At 42.4% G+C, this 26,786-nt stretch overlaps 1 protein-coding gene across 21 annotated transcripts in view; it reads left to right on the forward strand.

Annotated features, from left to right (window-relative positions):
* Positions 1-26,786, forward strand: part of ARPP21 (cAMP regulated phosphoprotein 21) — a 165,194-nt gene that overhangs the window by 89,392 nt on the left and 49,016 nt on the right. For 9 of the 21 annotated variants that reach the window (XM_036869121.1, XM_036869122.1, XM_036869123.1 and 6 more), the window contains 5 exons: positions 2,508-2,741; positions 9,793-9,974; positions 11,050-11,154; positions 12,089-12,349; positions 15,477-15,603. In XM_036869121.1, the coding sequence (XP_036725016.1) occupies positions 2,508-2,741; positions 9,793-9,974; positions 11,050-11,154; positions 12,089-12,349; positions 15,477-15,603 (909 nt within the window). Of the gene's footprint in view, positions 1-2,507; positions 2,742-9,792; positions 9,975-11,049; positions 11,155-12,088; positions 12,350-12,422; positions 12,534-15,476; positions 15,604-26,786 lie in introns of all 21 variants that reach the window. The other 12 variants (XM_036869112.1, XM_036869111.1, XM_036869116.1 and 9 more) reach the window with 4 other exon arrangements.

Consider the following 26,786-nt stretch of genomic DNA (forward strand, 5'->3'; position numbering starts at 1 on the left):
ATACTGTCAATCAGTGATGAATGGCCATCTTCCAAAAGCCAAAATGAAGTCATCTTTTGGATTTTGTTGAGGCACATTAGTCTCTGTGTATCGATCTCCACCACCAGCACACACGCCCAGGATGGTGCTAGATCCCTTGTTAGCCCCGACTTTTTCTTACTGTCTAACCCCTCAGCCTGGATGTGGGCTGAGTCAGTTGTGTATGAGCTTCATCGTCTGGGGTCAGGAAGTGTTATTGTATTATTACTGTTCTTGCTGTTGTTGTTGACGCTGCTAAGTGTCAGACTTGGACTGTAGCATCAAATCATGGGCACAAGTCCACAAACGCACGCTACAGTTTGCACTGGGGCAGTGACTGCAGGATCAGACGTGTCAGCCATGTGGTCTCAAAACTACTCTTAGTATTTCCACATTTCCTTTTAAATCCTTCATTTTTCTGCCCATACATTATTCAGAACCCCATCAGCATTAGTTAGATGGAGCATCCTGAATTAATCTGAAACTTTATCATTCTGAATAATAAAGTCATGGAAAAAGCAGAGAAGATTCCCACCTGAGAACACTGGTGGCAGTCGGTGTTGGGTCATGGTTAAATCTAGATCAGTCTGCCTGGATCACATCCCAGCTCTGTCATTGTCTACCTGTGTGAGTTGGCTTGAGTTAGCTGCCTTTTCTGTGCTTCCATTTCCCTATCTGTCTAGGCAGTATAGTCCTTATAATTACCGTGTTTATCAGGTGCCCACACATACTAAATGCCCAGTAAATATCACTCTCCTTCTTCTCAAAAATTACCACACTCTCCAATGGCCCCTCTTCTCTGCAATCACATGTTGTATTCCTCTCATGTATTTAAGAACTTGAAAAAGAGTAGATACATGTATATGTATAACTGAATCACTTGCTGTACACCTGAAACTAACACAACGTTGTTAATCAACTATACTCCAATATAAAATAAAAAATTTTTAAATAAAAATAAAATAAAAAGGTCTTCAGTTTACCATGATTTAGAACTCCATATTCTCATTAAAGATGACAAATCACTTACTATTCCTTTAACCACTTATTAGTACTGGAATAAGTTAGGGCTGTAGAGTTGAAATTCATATGTTAGCCACACTTTTTATTATTAAAAATGCTGAGAATTTTAGAAGGAACATAACAAAAACAGATAGTAGAACTAAAAGCCATATCATTTCAAAGATAAACTTCATCACATGTTATTTTGTTACTTATATTCTTCCCAGTATCCACTGTACAGAATATTTTTCTTCTTTATGTTTTACAGAAAGATAATTTATAAGGCATTATACTAAACATCACTTTGAAAAAAATGGTTTAATAAAAGAATCTGTGTTCAGGAAAAAAAAATAAAAAGGTCTTCAGTTTAAGGGCACATTTTAGAATCTTCTAAACAATCTTAACTATTCCTTATATGTGCTAACCTTTAATGACACAGAATAATGCATTTTTAATGACATAAATCAGTAATGTGGGCTAATAGTTTTTAAAGTTTCTTATACTCCATTCTTGCAACCTATGATGTCACTCAATCCATCTGTTAGTTTGAATTCACAGATACAGAAATTTTGCTCAGTGCATTTTCTCTCTGAGGCTCTGGTTAATATTCAGAGCCCAGAACAGCCACAGTCAAGGGTGCTGGAGCTGCTTGGCTCTGGTTGCAGTGAAGAGTGGCTGGTGCCTAATGGATGTGGGCTATAGCTTTTCTTGTCCACATTGGAGGGAAAGGGAGATGATTAGGGCTGGATTCCATCTTGGGAGCTTCTGCACACTGACCCAGTTACTTACATATTTGAGAAATCTACGGTCCACAAATCTCCCCATGATTCTACTCTTCTGTGTCATCTGAAGGATGCTCAGTCAATATCATGGTGGCCAAGCCCTCCTTGGTTCACCTCTTGGTCATATGAACAAGACTTCTGTGAGTATGGGAGGTACGGTGCAGCTCTTAAGCATTTCTAATAGGAATGAGCGAGTTCTTCTACTCACATTTGAGGGAAAAGATCGTTTCTGACCATGACCCTTCAAAATGCAGCTTTATGGATGTTGGAGAACCAGTACTTTAGAACCATCTGCGTGACCACAGACGACTCCTTAAACTGCAGTCTCTTTAACCTCCATCCCAGTCATTTTACTGTCGTCACTCCAGCTGAGTGAGACATTTCCACATCATTAGTTACTCAGGGAGATGGGAGTTTTCAGGCCCTGAGTTCCCAGCTTTATGGTACCATTTACCAATCCATCACCCAAGTGGCATGTGAGAAGCCGGAAAGAGAGAGCTCATTCTTAATCTCTCTTTTCCTAGGAATCTGACACATCTGAAAAATATGCAGCAAATATTTCAATAAAATGTGGGAGGGGCATTAGTTAATCTCATCCTGCAGCGCTCACCTCACATTCTTTAGCGATGGATTCTTTACACTAAGTAGTGGTTTCTCTCCTCTCCTCCATGTGGGATGATTTGTTGATTTGTGTCTCTCTGGTAGGTTCCGAGTCCTCCAGCAGTGCAGGCTCCTCAGGATCGCTGTCGCGCACCCACCCACCTCTCCAGAGCACACCGCTGGTCTCGGGCGTGGCAGCCACTTCTCCCGGCTGTGTGACCTACCCAGAGAATGGGATGGGAGGCCAGGTCGCTCACAGCAGCACCAGCTACATCCTCCTTCCACTCGAAGCTGCCACAGGCATCCCACCCGGAAGCATCCTTCTTAATCCACATACAGGTTCGTTCATTACCTCTGCTTTGGCTGAGACATGATATCAGAGGTTTATTCTTGTGTTTGAGCTTATAAATTTGGTAGCAAGTGTTCTGAAAATTCCTGGTGCGTGGACTGTTGTGTAGGGTCTTGATTTAGGAAGAGCAGATCTATAGAGAGCTGGAATCTATATCTCTGTATCGCTATCAATATTGGTATGTAAATCGAAATACAGATACTTCCCAGAAATATCCACTTTCCTCTCTGTCCTCTCTTCCTTGAGCACGGTGTCTCTCACGTATTCCCAGGAGCTAAGATCAGAAACCATGGAGTGATGAATTGGGATGTGCTAATTGGAAATTGATGTTTCTCAGACTAAATCCATGGTTAGCTTGTTGTTGTGTCAAAAGTATTTTTGCATCCAAGATATTTCAGGAACTCGAGATCTCGATCAGAGCACATAGCAGATTCCTCACTACAGAAATTGACTTCCCACCTTAGAACTCCATGCAACTCCCACTGGGAAATAAGGAACAGCAGTGGCAAGAGAATACAGAGGGCAAGTTCTTATGTATTTTAGGGATTTTAGGATTAGACTGGTTTTGGTGGGGTTTGGAAAATCGATAACTTCATGACTATTGTTTCTTTCATGATGACTAGCCATTTTTTTTACTTTTTTTAAATTGAGGTAGAGTTTTACAATATTATATAATAAGTTAAAGGTGTACAATATGGTGATTCACAATTTTTAAAGGTTATGCTCCATTTATAGTTATTGTAAAATACTGGCTATATTCCCCGTGTTGTACAGTATATCCTTGTGGTTTGTCTTATACCTAACAGTTTGTAGATCTTACATTTTTTCCTTTTTTGATTTCTCTTGTGGTCAGTTAACTTCCACACTAATTTCAGAGGACCCAGAGCATTGGGCAAATAGACTGATGAACACCTGCTTCATGGGGGGAACTTCTCAACCAGGGGCAATTTTTCCACACCTCCAAGGCCATTTGGCAATATCTGCAGATATTTTGATTATCATGACCTAGGGAGGAGGGGCTGCTACTGGCATCTAAGAAGGTAGAGACCAGAGATGCTACTAAACATCTTACAATGCACAGAACAGCCCCTGACACAGGAAGATTATCCAGCCCAGTATGTTAGTCGTGCCAGGGCTGGTAAACCCTGGGTTAGAAGGCTTGATTCGACAAGTCACTTCTCTAGAAACCTTTGAAAGAGATTGAAAAAAAAAATGAATTTTCTCAAAATATATCTGAGGTTTGGTTTAGATTACTTAAAAATGCAACGCTGGATGAGAATCTCATAAAAGTGATCTGGCTCAATCGTCTCACATGTCTAGTGCTACTAATAATTAGGAAATTCAGAGAAGCATGAGCATGACAGTAAAATAGTTACTTGAATAATTGCCACATGTTCATGAAAACATATGGCACATTCTTAAGGAATGGTGTTTGATTGAGACATTTTGAAAATGCCATAAGCTTGAGGGAAAAGGAGGCATAATCATTTTATTGAAAACCATTTGAAAGCTTTCAGATTAGATACTTCTAAGGAGAATATTAGATATCTGGATCAGTGTAAGCACTATAAAGGAAATGAAAAGAAAACCAGGATCATATTCATTACTCTGGGCACAGATCAAAGTATGATCTGACTCTGTCAGCTTTAATTCTTTCACTTTTAATTGAGATGGAAGGTTTGTAGACAAGAGTAGCCACTAGGCATAGTTTTGAGTGGTATGTTTTAACCAAAATTGCAGAGTATTTCGGGAAAGCTCAAAAGAGTATTTTTTAGGGTGCAGCGCAGGAATATGATTTGTAATGATAGCGTGGATGTGCGTGTGTATGTGTATATTACCATCTATAATCTTGTTTATAGAAAAGGAAAGAATGCGCTCTTGGTGCCAAGTCCCAATTACAAATTGGAATGAGTAATTTGGAGCTGTTATTAAAATGTATCCTTTGCAAAAGGATCCTAACTAAAGAAAAGGATCCGATAACACTGTTGAACAACAGAGTTTCTCTACACACATCTCTGATCTGACAAATGCTAGACATGAAACTATCCCTCGACCAGGAGGAAGATGTACTATTCTATGCTGTGATTGAGTGGTGGGATGTAAGGTGAATTGTGATGTTTCTTTTTTCCCCAGAATGTGTTTATTTTTGTCAATTAAAAATATGCACAGGGGGACTTCCCTGCTGACGCAGGGGTTAAGAATCCGCCTGCCAATGCAGGGGACACGGGTTCGATCCCTGGTCCGGGAAGATCCCACATGCCGAGGAGCGACTAAGCCTGTGCACCAGAACTACAGAAACCCGCGCGCATAGAGCCCGTGCACCGCAATAGGAGAAGCCACCACAATGAGAAGCCCGCGCACTGCAACGAAGAGTAGCCCCCGCTCGCCGCAACTAGAGAAAGCCCGCAGGCAGCAACAAAGACCCAACACAGCCAAAAATTAATTAATTAATTAATTTAAAAAAAATATGAACAGGAGTTCCCTGGTGGTCCAGTGGTTAGGACTTAGGGCTTTCACTGCCGTGGCTCCAGGTTCAATCCCTTGTCAGGGATCTAAGATCCTGCAAGTCATGTGGCATGACCAAAAAAACCACATATATATATATGCCAGCACATATGAATGTACGTATACATCTATCACGTATCATATATATGTGTGTATATGTGTATCTGTGGTGAGTCGTGTGCATGTCTGTCTATCAGGCTATCTGATCACTTATTTGACTCTACTATTGAAACTGGAAATTTGCCTCCTTTGGGCTGGAACTCATCTTTCTCTGGCATTGCTGTGTCCCCCTAGAATCCACACCTCTTACCTTTTCCTAAATACCCTCTGCCAAATATGTGGTAGGAACACTTTGGTATAAGCAACCCAGAGCATATGACTACTTTGCTTCTTATGTGAATTGCCCTTGGATCCATTTCCCTGTTACCAGCACATTCATGAGCTTGTGGGGAGGAACCATACTTGGTTATATTTTTCGCCTCCCTAGAGTGGATAACATAGGTCCTCAACAATTACATATTTTTGAAACAATATCTACTATTCATCATATATGCTAATGTGGATAATAGAGCAGTTTTTCATCCAATGTCATATATTTGAGAATGGCCCTCATGTGTAAAACGATGATTGATAAAATATCTGTCTTAAGCAGTAATAAGACAAGCAATGATTTGAAATACTAAGGTGCCTGCCAGTCATTTGTCTATTAAATGAAACAAAAATGAAACTTCCTTTGTCAGCACAATTGACCGGGCTCTTACTAGGAACTGAATATTTGGCAACTGAAACCAACCCACCCACACACATTCTTGTGGTTCCCCAGATACAACCAGGACTTTTTATTTTGTCTGGCTTTAGACTCAGCTCACATTTGGTGCATTTCTAACTCCGGACCTGCGTTGGCTGTTGTTTCTCTGCTCTGCAGGCATCTGGATGAGGGAGTCAGAGGCTCTTTCTCAAAGTTATCCCTGGACCACATCTTCATCCTTGCCAGGCAAGCCTGGGTTTGTCTCTTGAGAATGATCTTCCTCCAGCCGTCTTGGACTCAGCCTCCTTTTGGAAATTTCTAGCTGAAAGCTCATCTTTGGCTATTTTCTTTCAACTCAGTGCTATCCAGAGATGTCAACAGGTGTTGGCATCCCTCAAGTCCTCGTTAGTGCCATGTGTGTTGTTTTGCCATTTTGCTTTGCTTTCATCTGGCAGGAGTCCAGGAGCATGAGATGGAAGAACACGCCATCTGCAGGGACTTGACTTTGAGGGCTGGTCTCTTTCAAATGCTCCTGATGGGCTTCCATAACACTATGCTGTTTTTGTTTTTCACAGGACTTCTAGAATCGATTTATCCAAACTGCTTCCACCTTTCGATTAAATGCACCATGAGGTTTTTGTGTGCTGTCTAGAAACGTATCTTTGCAAGACCTGAATCAGTCTTTGCCTATCCATAATCATCAGCTCCCTAATCATTTGATTGCTCACCTTCTAAGGACTAGGAAAGGAAAATATTTTTCCCATCATCCCCTCCCTTTCTTTTTAAATAATACCCTTCTGCCGGGTACATGGTAGCAGTGCTTTGGTATTGGAAACCAAGAGCATATGATTACTTTGCTTCTAGCGTGAACTGCCCTTGGATTCATTTCCTTATTACCAGCACATTGATAAGCTCTTTGTGAGGAGGAGTCCTACTTAGTTTCTCGTTTTTGTTTTGTATCCCTGGAATGGATAACAGAGCTTTAGTCCCCATGCAGGGACTCAATCATTATATATTAGTAACATAATGTCTGCTGCACATTACACACATTGATGTGAATAGTGGAGACGTTTTTCACCTAAAGTTATGTATTTGAGAGCGACGGACGCTCTGCATTCAATCCTTTGCTCTGGCTCAGCTCGCCACACTGGCTTACCGCTGTCACTACACTCTCTTTACCTGCTAACACCCATTCCAAGGCCTGCTGGACACGCTTCTGCACTTCTGACATGAAAACCTCTGCTAAGCGGAATAGTCCTAGAGCCAGTGAGTCTTTCTCTTTTGATTTTCAGCCACTGTCATTCATACTAATTGCCTGGATTCAGTCGTAATTGCATCTGGATTGGTAAACAAGGTAGAATACTGAGAAGCCACCATAGCCTGACTTGAAAACCAAAAGTCAGTCATCCCGGCCCTCTTAGAAAATTGTTTTTGGTCTCTTCCCTGGCATCCATCTGACTTCTTTCATTTTCCTCAGTTCTCTCCACCATTCCTTGGTGAGCATAAGAATCAACCTTTTATACTACCTTCTCTTTCTAAAAGAACCTGCCATCTCTCTCTACCCAAGTGAATTCTTAGTACTTTTCACATGCGGTTATTTAGAAATATTTCTTTCTTCTGGTCCACAGCACAATAATAATATTTTAAACAGAGGGTCTAAAATTTATCGAAAATGGCATCTGAATATTTTGCTGTTATATTTTCACCCTAAATATGGTCAGTTTTTTACACTTCCTTAATTCTCACTGGGGTAAATCAAAAGTCACGGACATAGTAAAGAGCCTTTTCTTTTTAGTTTTCCATCTGTGTGTGTGTGTGTGTGTGTGTGTGTGTGTGTGTGTGTGTGTGTGAGCTTAGAGTGAGGTTGACTTTGAAATGATTTTGTATGAAGTTGCTGTGATAATTTTTTTTAAATGTTAGGTACCTAAAATTTTCCTCTTCCCTATTAACATACAAAAAAGGAGGAGACAAGTAAGGATTAGAACCCCAAATGGGCTAATAGATTTTTGTAAATTGACCTGTTTTTTCATCCTTTTCCAAATTGCTGGGTTTTGCAGGGAAAAAAAAAAATGGGTTGCAGATTTTAAATTCAGAAGAGTTATTTTCGAAAAAAGAACAATAATTTAAAACAATAAAATATAGCTAAAATTAAGTAACAGTGATAGGAAGACAAGTGCTTATGAAGAACATTTAAAAAAAAAAAAACCCTCTAAATTTAGTCATTGTTCTCTGACTAAAATTCTGGCACATATGCTTTTCCATCACATCATGTTGTGATTGGTTATGAAACTGTTGTTAGAACTCCTGTGGTTCTGGCAGGTATGTTCATGAATATGCAGCATGTAAGGTTACTTGTTGCATACATACACACATACATATGTATATAAATATTTGGGAGGGTACTGAAAATTTGGGAAATGCTAAAGCTTTCATGTCAGCTCCTAACTGAGCTGAAATCAAGTCCACTGCTCTTCCGCTGTAAGCACTTTGCCCATCTTTTCCCCCATATTCTGATTCTTCTTTATCTACCAATCCTGGGGGTGATTCCACCTTGAAACACGGCCCCCACCTCTCCTAACTTCTCATGTGTTGATGAATAATTTTCAGTTACGATTGGATTTTTTTTCATGGTACCTTGTTGTACCATGTACTCATTAAGCAAACTTGGATAATTCACTTAAGTTGCGTAGTATGATGGGAGGTGAATGGACCAGGGCCATTTCCTGGATGTCTCACTTACTGCTTTGTGTATTTCTGAATAAATTGCTTGGGCCCTCCAAACTTTGATTGTCTTGTCTCTAAAGTGGAATGAGATTGCACACCTGTGGGGCTCTTGGAAGAGAAGACCATGGATGTAAGGTGCCTGTCACTGCGCCTTCCATGTTGGAAATCCATTTCTTCTCTCCCTTACCTCCTTTCTCTCTCTTTCATTTGCTGCCCTTTAACCACTTCCTTTCAGCTCCTTATTCCTGTAATTTTCCTGGTGGGCCTTCATTTCCTCTTCTGAAACATAGGGAGATGATACCTACCTTCCACAGAGGCCCAGTGAGGTTCCAATGATACTGTTTTGTAAACCATAAAATACTCCTCAAATAGTAGGAACAATAACAGTGAACCAAGCCATTATTTCAAAAGGCAAAATAATGTATATTTGCTCTGCCATGACAAGATGATTCTGTGATGGGTTTATTATGCATCACCTTCAGAATCTCTATCCCCTCCCCTGTGTACTCCTGCTTGTGTCTATTTAGAGAAGCAAGTGAATGCATGTGGTATATCCTGGTTGTATATACATTTGTGGAGCTGGTAATGATTCTGAGTTGGTGACCAGCCCAGTGGAAGCAAAACAAATATATTGGTAAATAATGAGTAACTGAATGTCGCCAGAGCCATATAAACGGAAAGCAGCCCTTCTGTCTCAGTGTAAGTTATCTCGCTGGTAGTTGTGAGGTGCAGGGCAGCAAGACACAGGACTTGGTGAAGATTGCTTCGCCACAGGCCTTCTGCACTGGGTGCCACTGTACAGATGCACTTAGCTTTGGCAAATTGCCTTGAAGGTGATGGATTCATTTGCGGCTTCTTAAAATTGCTGTGGGCTTACGCTGTTACCTCGCTCAGCCTGATGGGTCATAAACAGTCAAGTCTTCACACTGGCAAAGGCTCCAGTGTCCTGGACTTCCCCTGCCCCTTTGCTTTAGGTTCCATCTTTGAGTATCTGTCGGAGTGGTTCTTTGTGCCAAAGGAGAGCTTGAGAAGTTTCCCTTGACCAAGCTGTGATTCCACTGCAGGCCAGCCCTTCGTGAATCCCGATGGAACCCCTGCCATATACAACCCCCCGACCAGCCAGCAGCCCCTGCGAAGCGCGATGGTGGGGCAGCCCCAGCAGCAGCCCCAGCAGCAGCCCTCCCCGCGGCCCCAGCAGCAGGCCCAGCCACCCCAGACGCAAATGGCAGGCCCACTGGTCACTCAGGTAAGAGCTGGTGGGAAGGCAGGGAGGGGAAGTGCTCGGAGATGCAGACTGCACCAGCCTCAGCCGTGCGGTGCATCAGGAAGAGGCGACATTTTCCATGGGTGCCGGCCCCATCCACTCAGCTCCATAATTAAACCTGGCAGCCTAGAGCCCTTGGTTGCAGGTTGACAGGACTTCAGCTGGATCCTTAAGCTTAGGTAGAGATGAGGGCCCCGTCCAGTGACTCGCATGGTGAGGCATGGTACTTGGGAAAATGAATGACAAGTCTTGTCTTAGATCTAGATGCTGCTTTTATGTGTCAAGGAGTCTGTAACTGTCTTGGGGACTGAACTCAAGCCCATCCAGGCCGTTGTGTCACCTTGCTCACCCATTCCTAATGCAGATCAGTGCCCCTGTCTGCAAAGAGTCAGTATTAAATGGGAAGAACAGAAGCCACCTCATGCCAAGGTGGCCTGGCTGCTCATTTGTCCCTTGGAGAGACACAGGGCTGTCCTCCTTTTCTAGGGCAACACGTGGAAATGTTCAGAAACATGAAGTGTTCCAGGCAGGTTGCCAGGGTGAACCTCTTTTTTTTTTTTTTTTTTTTGGCCACAGTGGGCGGCACGCAGGGATCTTGGCTCCTGGGCCTTCAGTGGAAGCGCAGAGTCTTAACCACTGGACGGCCAGGGAAGTCCCCTGAACCTCATTTTTTTGTTGTTTTTTCTTACTTCTTAGTACTTGGACTATATTTTTAGACCCAGGGATCTGACCACCAACAACACCATAAAAAGTATCACAATAACTTCTTTTTTTTTAATTGAATGAAAGATTCTTTAAATTTTATAGTGCTTTACAATTTTCAAAAGTTTCACACACACAGGACTTCATATCTGGGCAGCAAACCTCCCTCAAGGCTGGCTGGCGCTGGTCTGCCTGCTTTGGCTTCCTGTTGGTGGCTGGTGCCCCTCTCTGGAGTGCACTGAACCAGGAGGACCTATGAGGGGGACGGTGGTGTGCTTCAGATGCGATCGCCTTCCGGTGGGATTTCAGCCCCCAGTATTTCCCTGTTACCTGACCAGCTTTTTCTTTCCTCCAGTCTGTCCAGGGGCTGCAGGCTTCCTCCCAGTCAGTGCAATACCCAGCTGTGTCTTTTCCTTCCCAGCATCTCCTGCCCGTGTCTCCGACGCCGCAGTTCCCCATGGTACTGTATCATGTGGGGATGACTTTTCACCTGGGAGAGCACATTCACTGGTCTTACTACTTTCTTGTGCAGGGCAGGCTGACGCTGGGTGGGTGCCCTGGGCTGACTGTAAGGGGGGAGGTGGTGTGTGAATGTCTCATTCTCCAAAATAATGCTTTCCTTTCTGTCATCTGTCCCATGTTTAGTGCCTCTGCAGTGGTACCCTTTTAAGAGTTTGCGAGCTAAGCGGGAATTGAATGTCCTCAGAGTTACATGTCAGGAACAGAGAGACACGTGAACTTGGTGTGAGGGTTGGGAAGTATCTTAAAAGTCAATATCCAGATGGTAACCGACATCACCCTGTGCTCCTGATACAGGTGTTCCCCTAGAATCCCAATCCTCCAATGGCCTCTCATTTCTCCTCAGTGTACTAGGTCCTTTTGGGCAACAAGAGTGAGCATTGTCCCTGAACATCAGGCCAGGCCAGTGACTAAATACTCCTTAACATGCAAATGAAACCCCACTGATGACACCAGTTCTGGCTCGATTTTTGTGGCAGCCATGGGCAACACAAGTCCTTCTGCGTCCTCCAGAAGGCAGAGCCTGTGGTTACTGCTGGTAGACCAGATGACCCTCCAGGACAGAGCCCCAAATCCTTCTTGTCTCAGTGCCATCCTGAGGATCCCAAGCCCTCAGTGAAAAAAATAATAATTTGTTTCCACTGAAAGAGGGAGATACGGGTCAAACTGTTTGCCATCTCTAATCCTCAAGATGATTAAAATCTGTCTCCTCTTGTTATGTTCTCTCGGTGTTCTGGACAGAGAATTCCTTTCGTTTATTTTTTCCAAATTGTTCTCCCTCCGTCTCCCAAAAGGACAAGCCTGTGTCCTGTGTCTGCCACTCCCATTCCTCAGCCACTCTTGCTGACACCCTGGTTTCTCTCCATGGCTTGCAGAGAGAGGATGTGACCACGCAGTTTGGCCAGATGAACCTGAGCCGGCAGTCCTCGGGGGAGACTCCCGAGCCCCCAGCCGGCCCTGTCTACACACCGTCCCTCCTGCCGCAGCCCACCCAGCAGCCAAGCTACGTCATCGCCTCCACAGGCCAGCAGCTCCCAACGGGGGGCTTCTCGGGCTCTGGCCCTCCCCTCTCCCAGCCAGTCCTCCAGCCCCCTCCCTCGCCCCAGGGATTTGTGCAGCAGCCTCCGCCCACACCGGTAAGTGTGCTTTTTCTCACACCTGTGACCCAGCGCTGGTTGCTGGTGCATCTTGGCCTCTGTTTCCATGTAGCACATCACCGGCTCAACTCATCTCGCTCCTCTGGTCCGTACTGATATTCCCAGCCTACAGGACCCAGCCTGTTGCATTCATCAGTTGTGTGAAGTCCTGGGGGCTCAGAAAGTGAGTTTAATGACGCAGACCCCTGTCCCTGGTACCAGGGGAAGTGGCCCATTTTCCAGGCTGCTGGTGCAGAGGCCATGGGAGAGCATTGCCCTCCAGCAGGATGTCAGCTCGCTGGGGTGATTGCCCAGGGAGGGAAAGCCTCGGGGAAGGAAGGGGAAGGCCAGCTCCTGGGGGACTTTCATCTCTCTTGCTGCTGCTCTGGAAACGTGTTGTTTCCTTTCTTATCCATTCATAAGCATTTTCTGGAGCTTTTCTGGGGCTCCTCTCTGAATAGAAAGGAGGAAGCTAAGCCCCATCCACTGTCCTCTCCACTCCCCTGGGGAGCGGGGCTCCTGCACACGCTCACAGGTAGCCATTAATCATATTTAATTGACTTGAGCATGTAAGACACCACAGATCACTGATTTTTACTGTCTTCTCAAAGACTGATGATGTGTTACTCTTCACCACCAAACATCTCTGGGGCTCTCCTGGGTATCCCTTGCAGAATATTGCAAGTGATTACTGTCAAGATGTAAAATGCACAGAAGCGTTTTCTGGTCCATTTTCAAGGCATGCATATCCCAAGCAAATTCCATCCTAATTATGAAATATTGCATTGGATGAGCTGCTTAAAGTACAGTGTCACCTTCGTATCATTTGTGGTGTGGCACTGCCTTAACATCTTAAATAAATTATTTTCTTTTCCAGCCATGCAAAATCCTCCACCATGAAATGATTTTCACCCAGTTGTTCATTTTATTTTGAGTGATAATTAATAGTCCATCTTTAGTTGCCTTCTCTGTAATGTAGTAGCGTTGCTGGTAGGGTTTAAGGAGATGTTAAAAATAATTTTAAGCTACAGGAGAAAGAACCTCATTGATATATTAATTATTTTACTAATAAATTAAATATTTAATTATCAGGGGAAAATAGTTTAACTCTTTTAGCCTAAATAGCATCTAAGTGTCACCCTTTTCTGATGTCAAAGAGAAGAGTTGCCAGAATATTTAATTGAAGACTTTTTTTAAAAAATGTCCTTCCTTGATTGAAGGAATTTCAATAATTAGTGCACTACAAGAGCAAAGACAGCTCAGAGCTTTGGTGTGTCTGCAACAGAGATGCTTTCATTCCCTCTCCAACAGATTTAAAAGTAGAAAGAGGGAGGGAAGAAAAAAAAAAGGAAAACAGATGCTCATGAACAGTCTGGACATCTGTGAACTTCTTTGTGAAAGAACCACAGATAAAGGTATAGGATATAACCCACAGTGATTGTCAATTTAGTAAACATTTTAAAACTCAGTTACTCAATTATGTATAGTGTTGAAAAGAACACTTGAGATACAGTCCATGGGCATATATGGAAATAACGTTATGTTTATGCAGAAAATGACCTATTTAATAACCTTAAAGGTCAGTTTTGTCTGATTTGGGTGAATGCTTTCTGAACGCCCACTGGAAGGGTGAAGCAAAAATGCATGGACAAGGCAAAGAGGGAAAATAAAACAGCCATAAAATTCACAGTTCTCAAACAGGTGGCTCCTAATGTTATTCTAAGCAGATAATCCTTGCAGGCTGTGTACTGGCACGCCTCTGCTTACACTTTAAAGAAGCTGATAGAGGAAAAGTCAGAGGCCTGTAAATAAAAAAGTAATCGATTAATAAGAAAACAGGGCTTCCCTGGTGGTGCAGTGGTTAAGAATCCACCTGCCAATGCAGGGGACACGGGTTCGAGCCCTGGTCCGAGAAGATCCCACATGCCGCAGAGCAAATAAGCCTGGGCACCGCAACTACTGAGCCTGCACTCTAGAGCCTGTGAGCCACAACTACTGAAGCCCGCACGCCCAGAGCCCATGCTCAACAAGAGAAGCCACCGCAATGAGAAGCCCACGCACCACAAGGAAGAGTAGCCCCCGCTCGCCGCAACTAGAGAAAGCCCACGTGCAGCAACGAAGACCTATCGCAGCCAAAAATAAATAAATAAATAAATTTCTAAAAAATAAGAAAACAGCCTTAATATAAATGACCCGAGGCAGGCAAGGAAGTCTTTCCAGGTCAGGAGACATTTGATTCGAATCTTATTGGAAGTAATTAGAGTATTTTCAGTCATTCTTAGTGATTAGAAAGTGACGAAGGTGACATGAACAATATTTTTAACATATGTCCCTTTTAAAACTGAACATCCATTTTTTGGGATACCAGCTACGTGCCAGTCACTCTGAAAAGTGCTTTGCTGGGCCTCCCCATATTTCATAATTTCATCCTCTGATTCTTTTAGGCTGGAGATCAGCAGATTTCATGACCTACCTGTGTTTCCATTAGCAAAACAGTTCAAGTTAATGATCATATTTAAAACTACTGTAAAAATGTGTTGTTGTTGTAGGTGACTGTTTCATTCACTCTTGTTTCATTTAAAAAGCACAAAATTCAGCACTTTAAGACAGTCACCATTGTATTGCTCACAGCCAGCTCGGCAATTTGAGCAGGACTTGGCAGCAATGGCTCGCCTCTGCACCACATGTGGCTTGACTGGGCCTGGAAGATCCCAGGTGGCCTGACTTACATGCTGCAGTGTTGGGGTCTTGGCTGGGCTGCCTCTGTTCTCCACATGGCCTCTTTCTCCAGCTGGGTAGCCTGGACTTCTCCTGGTGGCTGGGTTCTCTCCTGAAAGAGTGGAAGCTGCAAGTCTTCTTAAGGATCAGGCTTCCAAGTCTCAGAAGTCATCATTTCTGTCTCATGGCATTGGTCAAAGCAAGACAGAGCCAGCTCAGATTCATGGCTTCGGGAGTAGATTTCACCTTTTCATGGGAGGAGTAATGCACACACACACACGTAGGCATGGTGGCCGTCTTTGCAATCTACTGTACTCACATTATGTCATAAGATGACAATAGTTTACGTTTCAAAATGTTACTCCATTTACAGCTCTCATTTCCTGCCATTGTTCCCTTTCTTCCACAGATGCCTGTATATTATTATCCATCTGGTCAGTACCCTACCTCAACCACGCAGCAGTACCGGCCCATGGCCTCTGTTCAGTTCAGTGCTCCGAGGGGCCAGCAGATGCCACAGACAGCACAGCAAGCAGGTACTTGGAATCCGTTTCCCATTTTCTCCTCCAACCCAGTTATTTTGCACATAAATCTCTCAGCTGTCCTCTTTGGATGAGTATCCAAGCTTGGCAATTTAAATCAGCTCATTTCCTTTCCCCAGAGAAGATAAAGGAGCATTTGATTAACTCCGTGTGGAGAAGTGACAGGTCCAAGGAGGAGAAGCTCACGTCCCGCCAGCATCCCTAGCTTCTCCAGCATCCCTAGCATGCATGCGAAACGCGGTCTCCGTAAATGACTTGAGGATCCTCTTAGTTTCTCTGAAAGCAGAGAGCCAGCTACATCCCTATCTTCCTGGTTCATACTTCTTTCCCCCTTTTCAACCTAAAGAGACTTTTCCCCTGCTCCTAAGGCTAGGGCACCAAATTAGGTTGTTTCTGTAGCATCCTAGAAAGCAGCGTTTTGAGAAGAAGGCCACTGACACTGCAGCCTGTGTCCCGAAGGAACTCAGACCCTGGCTTATGGTCTGGAGGGCCACACGCCTCCTGCGGCAGCCGCTGTGCAGTGGGAAGGGGGGCCGAGGCACTGTCCGAGAGTGAGTAGCAGGTCTCACAGTGAACCGGTCTCTTTCCCTACTGTGTCACACTCCTGATGGGATGCCGCGACCCCGACGGCAGCAGGAAGCCGGCAGGCCTCAGTGACCTGTGCTAGGGAGACATTTGGGTCCTTTCCGCTGCCCACACGGCAGAGAAAACCGCTGATGGTCCTGCTGAAGACCGCCTGGCTGGGGCACCCTGCCTTCCGTGAGTAGGGCAGCATGTTAGAGCCCACACTCCCATCCGCCACCCGATTTCTGCACTGGGTGTATGTATGTGCATCTGTAATGTGTACGATACGCCTGTGTGATATCTACAGGAAATGGACAGTTTTTATACGCTATGACAAAAAACACCATCCTTGCCAAGGATGAATACCAATCCCCACTAGAATACTCATGCTGACGCTGCTGGCATTTTGTCACCTTGAAGGGGTCATTTAATTCCTCCGTGTTGGGGGTAGCTGTATATTCTTTAGTTCATCTCATGGCTTAAAGTCTGTGGGAGAAGAAGGAGACACCTATAGCAGCCAACCAGACTATGTCTTATTTTCAGCACTGTATCAGTTTGGGGAAGAATATATTTTGACCTCTGAATTGGCTTTACACTTTTACAGTAATGAGAGCACTAAAGGATTTCTAATTATTCGTTACTTTAAGACAAGCATTTGGCCATATTTTCTCTGACTGTTGGAAAATGGTATTATCTCTATCATTCTGGTGGTAACTGTGCTATCAGTTTAGATACAGACTCTAGTAACGTGTTGTTTGCGTTCTTGAACCGTCTTTTTTTTCTTTTTCCTGCTCATGTTATCAAAGAGTTAATTTATAATCTTCTAGCTATTGGTCCAGAGGCTATAGCAAAGTTTTCCTTTTGGTTGCCACTGCCTTTAGAAGAAGAAAGATGCCAACATCTAATTATAATGATTTTTTTTTTTAATTTAGTTTAGTGCCACTGTTTGAGAGTTTTCTGAAGGATATTTCAGTCTTGTGTTAGGGTATAGTTCACATACAGGAATGCAGGTCCAGACGTGCGGGATCCCACTATCCTGTGAACTCTGGGTCTGTGTGAGGTGCTGAGAAAGTTGGATGAATATGTTAACTGGGCAACAGAATAAGATTTAGAACAAGCCTCAGGCTCCCCACTGACTCTTCCCCGCTACCTTCACTGATGCATGTCAACCCAAGGGAGAATCCACGTGACCTTTTCTTACTCTTTTTAAAACACTGTAGGGGAATTTGGGGATGCAGAAACCACCCTTCCCATCTTGGGGAGACCTAACTAGTGGCTTTTATGACAACCCAGTGGCTTTGACTTGTCCCATGCCCCACATCACCAGGGAACTGCCACCCCAAGGCAAGTTAATGACACGTAATTAGAAGAAAGCATTCTAAGTCAGTATCTTGCTCAAAATAGCAGCTGGTGCTTCAGGTGTCAAGGAAGTGAGTGGCAGCTAATGTGCCTGTGAGGGTGGGGAGCTGAGAAATGCAAAATGATACATGCACAGTATCTTCCCTGAGAGTGATGACATCAGTATACACATGTAGACCCTTGTGCTCCTAGTGTGGTGGCCACCACAGCTGACATCAGGCCTAAAATCCCCCTGTGGTTTCCACCTCTGCTGAATTTACTGAGTGTTTGGGAAGGCAGATCGTGTCCCCAGATCTCACTGAGAATCACCTCTGCCAATAAAATCCAAGGAACACAGCTTGGCGATGGCTCTGTGACGGTGGAAGGGGGCTCTGGGCCCTACAGCTGGGAAGCTTTTCGCTGAGCTTAGTGACACCATCAGCAACTTCCCAAAGGGACATACATAGAGGAGTTATTTGGGGGAACAGCTCCATGTCCGTGGACTGTCTCATAGAGGAAAGAGCCTCTTAAGCCTGTGTATTAACCAGTTTACCATAATGACATAAACATACACATACTTACTAGTTTTGCCTTTATTTCCTAGCATGGATGATCCTATAGAACTTAACATGCTGTAACTAAACCAGCATGTTACAGAGGTAGATAACATTTAATTAATTATTCAAGTACACAGGGTGGCTTAATAGAATACATTGAGAGCCTGGACTTTTGTCTCCCGACTCACATGGGCTTCCATGTTATTTTGCAGAGCTGGTCAGTAACAAACGGCAGAGCGCAGCTGAGACATTTGTGCACAAATCACACATTGGGAAGGAAAAAAATAGCATTCCTTTTACATCATGTCTCCAACTCCAAATTCCCTTTTCAGTTTGACTTAAAAGTGTGCTCTCTCTCTCTCTCTCTCTTTCTCTCTCTCTCTACATATATATGTATATAGCTTCATTCTTCATTCTCCAAGATCTTGGACATGTCCTAAAAACAACAAAAATGAACTTGTAAAGTCCCATATACTTTCCTAAATGGGCATTTGGGAATGAATAAATCCTAATTTTGGTATTATAATAATACTGGTTTCATAAAATAAATTAGGAAGTGTTTCCTCCTCTTCTATTTTTTGGGTGAAATTGTGTAAAATTCGTGCTAAATCTTCTTTAAATGTTTGGTAGAATTCTCCAGTGAAACTGTCTGGGCCTGGGGATTTGCAGAAGCAGAAATTTTTTTTTTTTTTTTTTACTTTTTATTTGAAGATAATGTGTGCAGCTTTTTAAATATGAATTCATTATGGTTATAAGACGATTCAGATTATCCATTTCATCTTTGCTGAGTTTTGGTAGTTTGTGGTCATTGAGGAATTGGCCCACTTCTTCTAAGTTGTTGAGTTTATGAGTATAAAGTTGTCAGTAGTATTCCTCTATTATCCTTTTAATAGCTACAGGATATGTTGTGATATCCTGTTCTATCTTGATACTGGTAATTTTAAATTTTCTTTTATTTTCATAAATCTTGCTAGATTTATCAATTTTTATTGATCTTTTCAAAGAACTACCTCTTTGTTTCGCTGATTTTCTCTATTGTTTTATTGTTTCAATTTTATTGATTTCTCCTCTTTATTATTTTCTCCCTTCTGCTCATTTTAGTTTTATTTTGCTCTACTTTTTGTAGTTTTTTGAGGTAGGAAGTTAGATTATTGATTTAAGACCTTTTCTCTTTTCTAATGTAAGAATTTAGTGCTTTAAGTTTCCTTCTCAGCCCTGGTTTCGCTGCGTCCCACATATTTTTATATGCCATATTTTGATTCATGTGTATATATTTTTTTCTTTTATTTGAGATTTTTCTCTTTGACCTGTGGATTTTTTAGAGGTATGTTGTTTAATGTGCAAGTGTTTGGAGATTTTCCTGTTGTATTTCTGTTATTGATTCTAGGCTGATTCCATTTTTGTCAGAAAACATACTCTGTATGATTTCAGTTCTTATAAAATTGTTGCAGTTGGTTTTATGGCCCAGGATATGGTCTATCTTGGTGAATGTTCCTTTGAGCACTTGAAAAAAATGGGTATTCCGCTCTTGTTAGGTGGAATGTTCTATACATGTCAATCAAATCCTGTTAGTTTATTTTGCTGTTAAGATCATCTGTAATTTTGCTGATTTCCTGTTTACTCGTTCTGGCAGTTGCTGAGAGGTGGATATTCAGGACTCAAACTATAAGACTTCCTAAAGTCCTGAAATGAATCTCAAGACAAAGGTTGCCCCCGTATCCCTGAAGTCCAAAGATGAAGGGGAGACTGTAGCTATTTGGAGCATGTTGGTTCCTTTCCCAAATAAACAAGAAATGCTTCATTCCCTAAAAGAAGCTAGAAACGTTCCATAGAAGCAGTCTGGAAGGTAAAAGCCCTCTGACCAGTGAAGTTTGGGCAAGGTCTTCCTATAAGCTGCTCTCCACGTCTCTCACATGCCAGGCTTTCAGCCCTGTTGCTTAATGGCAGTAATACTACTTTAGGTTTGGGTAGAAAAATCATGTAGGTGACTGTTTACAACAGACAGTCCAACAGTTCTGCTTTCCTAATAGAGCAGATGTTTCTGTATCCTTGAATATAATGAAAATAGAACAACAGGAAGAGAACATGGATGGCTTCAGAGCAGAGCAGGAAGGGGGAAAAACATGAAACTTGCGTGAGCCTTAGATTAGAGTATAACTGCAGTAGATCATTTGATGTGGATTCTGAAAACTGTGGGGATGCCTCTCACCTCTGCTTTCCTAAAATCCCATTCCTCTCCCACCTTCCCCCACTCCCAACCATCTGCCGAATGATTCATTTTTGGTAAAAACCAATTTCATAGAGCGTTTTCCATGACAATGTTTTACTTTTCCAATCATAGTTTAAAAGGAAGCCATGAAAAGGAAATCTTAAAAATGCATCGTATTGCAAAACTCCATGCAGCTTTTGTGGGGTTCTGCACACCTATTTACTTCTGCTCTGCTCAGTTCTCTGGATTGGGTCCATGAGGCTCCAACCTGCCTGGTGATGGTAGAGTTGGAATCTCTTGCAGGAGGCAGTGGTGGAGGTTTTCAGAAGTTTTTGAACTTTACTCACTCTTTTCACTTGTATTTAAGATAAACCTCACTTGGACTTTCTCTTACGCTCCGCTCATCAGCCATCATGATATTTAAATAGTGGAAATAGAAATGGAAAGGTAAACACTCAGTTTTGCTACATGAGGAAAGTGAGGAAGGTCAGCCTCCTACCCGATGTGGAGTCTTTCTCGTCAGAGCCAGAAAGGGGGCTTCTGCTACTTCAGTCTTTACAGATTTAGTAACAGATGCAGCTCAGACACTCAGCAGGGTTATTCAGGCTGACTGAGTCTGACTTGTGAGATTTTGCCCTTGGCTATATGAACTCAGAACCAACTAGCACGTGCAGGTGGTAAGGAGGGCACATGAACAGGAGTAAAAATAACATCCAGATAACTCGGAGAAGTGGTATCACCCCTCCCCATTCATAGGAGAAAAACTGGAGCTTCCCCACCTCTTAGGGCATCATCTCTCCCTGCCCTGATAGAGAAGCTGGAAATAAACCTTGCAGCAGGCCTCCTAGTGTCCAGTTAATCAGAGTGAAGAATGATGGATACAGATAAAGAAGGTTACAATTTATTTAAAATATATGTAAATAAAAGGCATACAAGAAGAATGGTGAGGGAAGAGGAAACCAGGTGAGGGAGTAGAGATCCTGTTTGTTTTATTTTGCTAACTGATGACAGGATAACAGTAGAATCCAGGAATCTGTTGGGGACACTCTGACCTTGGGGGTATAGATTTCATTGATCTAAACCTCTATTCTATTTAGGAAGAAAACCATTTATATGTAGAAAGTTCTTCAGTGAAGAAGGTAGAGTTCAAGGGGGTCAGCCTGTCAGAAATACAAATGATATAATAGGCCATTAGATTTTTCTGTTCTTCTCCAGAACAAAAATCCAAAATATCTTCTACTCTTTAGGTAGAGCAGTTCAACTCCCTGTAGCTCCTTCCACCCACAAATCAGCTCTAGGTCTCTGAAGATTCCTTAACTAGATTTTGTAAATGCAATGTCTGCCCCCACATCTGTTGTGGATATTTGGGGGAGGGTGACTGTAGCCAGTGTGCCTCAAACTTTCAGGTGTACACGTAGCACCTGGGATCCTGTTCACGTGTGTATTTTGATGCAGTAGTTCTGGGTGACTCCTGAGATTCTGCATTTCAAGCACACTCCCAGGTGATGCTGATATTACTGCTGTACTATCTTGAGAGCAATGTAGTAGATGGTACATTTTTAACCACGGCTATCTTGTAGACCAGCTACTGACAAGAGAAAGGGCCTACCGAGATTCACTCTTTGATTCAACATTATTTATATCTCAGACATAAATCTAATCCTTCATGGTCAGCATATATGATCTTATGAATTATAGCTAGTGAGTATTTAGAATAAACAGGTTAAAGCTTACAAATGCAAATCTTGAGATAGAAAATAAATAGAGCATGATTCTACTACATAGCAGGTACTCATAGGTGCTGAAAGAATGAATGATATGTGTGCCTATTTTATGTTCACGTGTACAGGGAGCGTGTGCTTGTGAGTGAGAGAGCGGAGAATGTGGGAACATTTAAAACGTTAAATGAAAACCTGTCAGCCCTCGAATTTAAATATCAAAAAGAGCAAATTAATTAAATGTTATGAAATCAAGTAAAAGACAGCCTAACCAACCAATCCATGTTAACAAACGAATATACACATTTTTTTCAAAGTTCAGACACCCAAGGGCTATGTCACAGATCCACATACAGGGATATAGTATGTTTGGATTTTCATATGCTTAGCAATTTGGGAATTTCTATACATTTAAAGTAATGAGGGGCTTCCCTGGTGGTGCAGTGGTTAAGAATCTGCCTGCCAATGCAGGGGATGCAGGTTCGAGCCCTGGTCCGGGAAGATCCCACATGCCACGGAGCAACTAAGCCCGTGTGCCACAACTACTGAGCCTGCGCTCTAGAACCTCGAGCCACAACTACTGAGCCTGTGTGCCACAACTACTGAAGCCCGCACACCTAGAGCCCGTGCTCTGCAACAAGAGAAGCCACCGCAATGAGAAGTGCGCACACTGCAACGAAGAGTAGCACCCGCTCACTGCAACTAGAGGAAGACCCAACGCAGCCAAAAAAATTAATAAAAAGTAATGATACTCCCATCAAAACTAATTTTAAGTGACTAGTTTTTTTGTTTGTTTGGTTGGTTTTCTTTTTTTTTTTTTTTTTTGGCTGCGTTGGGTCTTTGTTGCTATGCAGGGGCTTTCTCTAGTTGCGGTGAACGGGTGCTACTCTTCGTTGCAGTGCGTGGGCTTCTCATTGCTGTGGCTTCTCTTGTTGCGGAGCTCGGGCCCTAGCTTTCCTTTAATCATTTTAGTTGCCTTCTGAATGCACAACGATGAAATGGATTGGGTGGCATTCCTGGCAGGAAGATAGAATTATCTGTGACCCGTGTACGTTTGAAAATAGACAAAAGCCTCTGTTCCTGATAGGAAAAGCAACATCTTAGCTTTTTATTTCTTTTAGGAGTAATATTTTTTGTTGCAATAGAATATTGTTCATATTAACAGCTCCTAGTGAGAAAGAGGATTGCTGCCTCTTTACTGTTGCTCTGAAACACACTTGGGATGGGGCAGAATGTACCTTAATGGAGTCTATAAATTTATCTAATCAGTGCAGTTGAGTAAACTTGACAGTGAATTCTGTATTTTTAGCCTGACTTATTAAGCAGTCATTGTCAATGCAATTGAGAGGGATTTTACCTTCAAAAACCTTTTCTCTGTCTTTGTTCGTAGGATGATATTCTTCACCTTGACTTCTTTCCCTCTTAGGATTGGCTCAGATGAGGAAAGGGAGCATCAGAGATCAGAGATAAAGAAAGAATGTGGTCCACCAGTGTGACCAATAAGAGATGTTCATTTAGAGACAGTGGGATCTTCTCTTTTTATCTTAAATTGCCTTCCCAAATTTGATGATTTTTTTAAAAAGAACTATTTGCCTAATTACCCTACATATAATTTCCATACATTTTAATATTTTAAATCCCATTAATCTCTATTTTTTTTAGTTTGAGAAAGAATATATAACTGATAATCACTCAGAGAAGCAATGCAAAATTTTTTACACTTGACAACTCTAAGGAAGTGATTGCACTTTGGATGTCTGCATTATTATGTTCCTAAAAGCAGAGGGGGTAAATTATCAAAGAGTTACAGGAGGATTTAATTGTCTGATTTCTGTTAACATCAGTGGAAGTCACATGGATAAATCCTTGAGGAACATGCTGTCCTGAAAATATTGGTCTGGAAAAGCTTTCTATGGAAATGTTCATGTGTTTCTTTCATTAATTGGTCTAATTACTCCATTTACAGAAATGGGAATGAGAAGTATTAAGCTGGGATTATGAGAAAGGTTAACACTGTTAGGAGCAATAATAGGAATTATGCTATTTTTAGGTCTGAAAACCTTACAGGTTCCCAAAACAATATAGATGGCTGGGTCCCTCTGTCCCCTAGGAGGTTATGGTAAAAGAATTTATTCAACGTGTTTGAAATAGTTACTTTAACACTTTGCATCTTATGTACCTTTGGTGTTAACATACGCATTTGTTAGGCAGTTAAGCGCTATGGGATGGTTAGGATTTCTGCTTTTCTGTAGATAGGAAGTAAGACAGATCATAGCATTATCTTTTTTCTTTTTTTTAAATCTGTTTCCTTTGTCTTACGCAACAGAAAATGGAAAGCATAGCTTGTAAGGTGGCAAGAAAAGCATACAAATACATGTGTTTTTGAAAACTCTTAACATCTTTCCTAAGAGAGATATAGTTGTCCTAAGAGAGAATCTGAATGCATTAGAAAAATCCAAAGAACCCAAACTACTTGTTCCAAGGTGTCAGTTGCCTAATGGTTTAACCAAAGTAAATTAAGAGAAGTTAGGATGTTTTGTGCCATGTGTAGTCTTGACCCTCCCTTTTGGTGTTCTGATCTTTTTATGTCTTGTGAATTTGTTGCCAACAATTTCCGCTGTCAGCTGTCACCTAGATCTATGAATGACCTCATTTTTCGGCCCCACTTTTCTTTAGAAACATTTTTTTAATTCCTCAAGGTCTCTATTTCCTCCCCATCCCCAAATCTGTTTTGTTATTTTATTTTCTATCTTTAATTCTTAACTCTACACAGTCTCCCTCCCTCTCTCTCTCCCTCTCTCGTTTGTTTTCCTTTTTCTTTCTCCTTATATTAAAAAAGATTTTCACTCCAAACTCTGGGTGCTTGGTGCCTTTCATCTCATGTGTTCATTGTCTGCATTTTCCCCTTTATTTTATTTTTTTTAAAAGTCTTCATTGAATTTGTTACAATATTGCTTCTGCTTTTATGTTTTGGTTTTTTGGCCACCAGGCATGTGGGATCTTACCTCCTCCACCAGGGATTGAACCTGCAACCCCTGCATTGGGAGGCGAAGTCTTAACCACTGGACCGCCAGGGAAGTCCCTTCCCCTTTATTTTAATTTATCAATCTCATTTCCTTCCACCCTACACATCCCTCTCCATTAAGAGATAGGACACTGCATTCTTTCAGAGACATTCAGAATCTAGCATTCAAATGATTAAGAAGAATGTTCTAGATTTTCCCAACCTTCTGGAAGCAGAGCATGGAAAGTACTAGGCTAATTTTTGTCCCCGTTGCTGTCCCTAAAGCCAGCATCAAGTTAGCCCTCAGGGTTTGACTCCACTTAGAAATCTGTGGTGATAAAACAGTGAAGAGCATCTTGAATTATGTTATTTTTATCTTGCTTCCCAGATTCCAAGCTGCCATGGTATCTACAGAAAAAATGATTAGGCTGGTATTTAAATTTGTCATTTCCAAGGGGTCTACTATTGCTTAAAATTATTGATTTTTTTTTTCTAACTTTGAATTGAAAACAGTGTGCAGATCACTAAATTCAAAGGACACTACCTCCAAGTAAGTAGCCGTGAAATATGTTCCTTTCTTTTTTCCACTGTCTTCAGATGTGACCATTTTCTGTAGGGACACCAATATCAATTCAGCCAAGCCAATCAGCATGGATGTACTTTATTCACGACATCCTAGTTTGCCCCTTCCCTGGACCAGCAGTGCAAGAACAAAATTTTAATCACCCCCTCCAGCTCTGAAATGCCATTGGCCCTTCTGTCCAAACGATGGCACATGAACATGATAGTTCTGGGTCCAGACAGCAACCCAGGAAGGCTGCGGGATTGTAGGAGCCTCGAAAGTTAATATAATTCTCAAAGAAGCACAGTGGCTCCCATACCCTCTTTAAAGCAGGTGGGGGTCGCGTGCTTACATGTAGGGTCACTAGTTCAGTTGTTACAGCCCGATTCCACGGCAGAGGCATTTTTGCACAGCTGTTCATTGGAAGAGCAACGTGCAATAGGCTTCACACTCACGCTCTTGTTCAGATCCCTGAAGAGGCCACAGCCCCACTGCGTGGTTTCATCCAGGTGCACTTCACAGTTGTCAGCCCATCTTCCCTGGCTGTAGCCCGGATTTTGATGCCCTTCCAGGACCGCCACCAATCCCTAATTGCCCGCTGACATCTTCTCCCTGATTCCCACACCATTTCCTTGAAGGCATCTAGAGACTCATTAAAATTGCATTTTTAACGTTTTCTCAGATGCTCTTACTCTGTCATTTTTTGTTTTTGTTTTTGAAGTAGGTCCAACACCATTGCACTTTTTATGAGCCATTGTGGGTCATAACTGTTTGAGAATAAAAAATAAATGGCAGAAAGAGGAGTTAGAATAGAGCCCCCAAAATGCAAGATACTGCAGTGGAGTACACATTTCGAGAGATTGTAAGAATACGCAGTAGGATATGTCAAACTAGCTCCAAGTGGGTTTGTGCGCATTTCTTTCCCAAGGAAAACAGTTTATAGATAAATATCAGTCTAAGTACTCATCTTTGCATGGATGGTGTTAACCAGACTGTGTGGCATTACATGATAGAGGTCAGAGGGCTTGAGACACTCTTTAGTGAATTCTGATGAACACCTTGATTTCCCCAGTTGAGACCAACCAGATCTATCTTGGAGGAAAGGCTCAGTTTTTACTGGGGAGATGAGTCAAAGAGAACAATCCAAGGACCCAAAAAAAGAGAGTAAAGCTCCTGCCTAGCTGAAAATTGTGGCAATTTTCAGTCCTAACATAGAAATTTTTGT

Source organism: Balaenoptera musculus, chromosome 11 (assembly GCF_009873245.2).
Source record: "Balaenoptera musculus isolate JJ_BM4_2016_0621 chromosome 11, mBalMus1.pri.v3, whole genome shotgun sequence".
NCBI classification, from domain to species: Eukaryota; Metazoa; Chordata; class Mammalia; order Artiodactyla; family Balaenopteridae; genus Balaenoptera; species Balaenoptera musculus.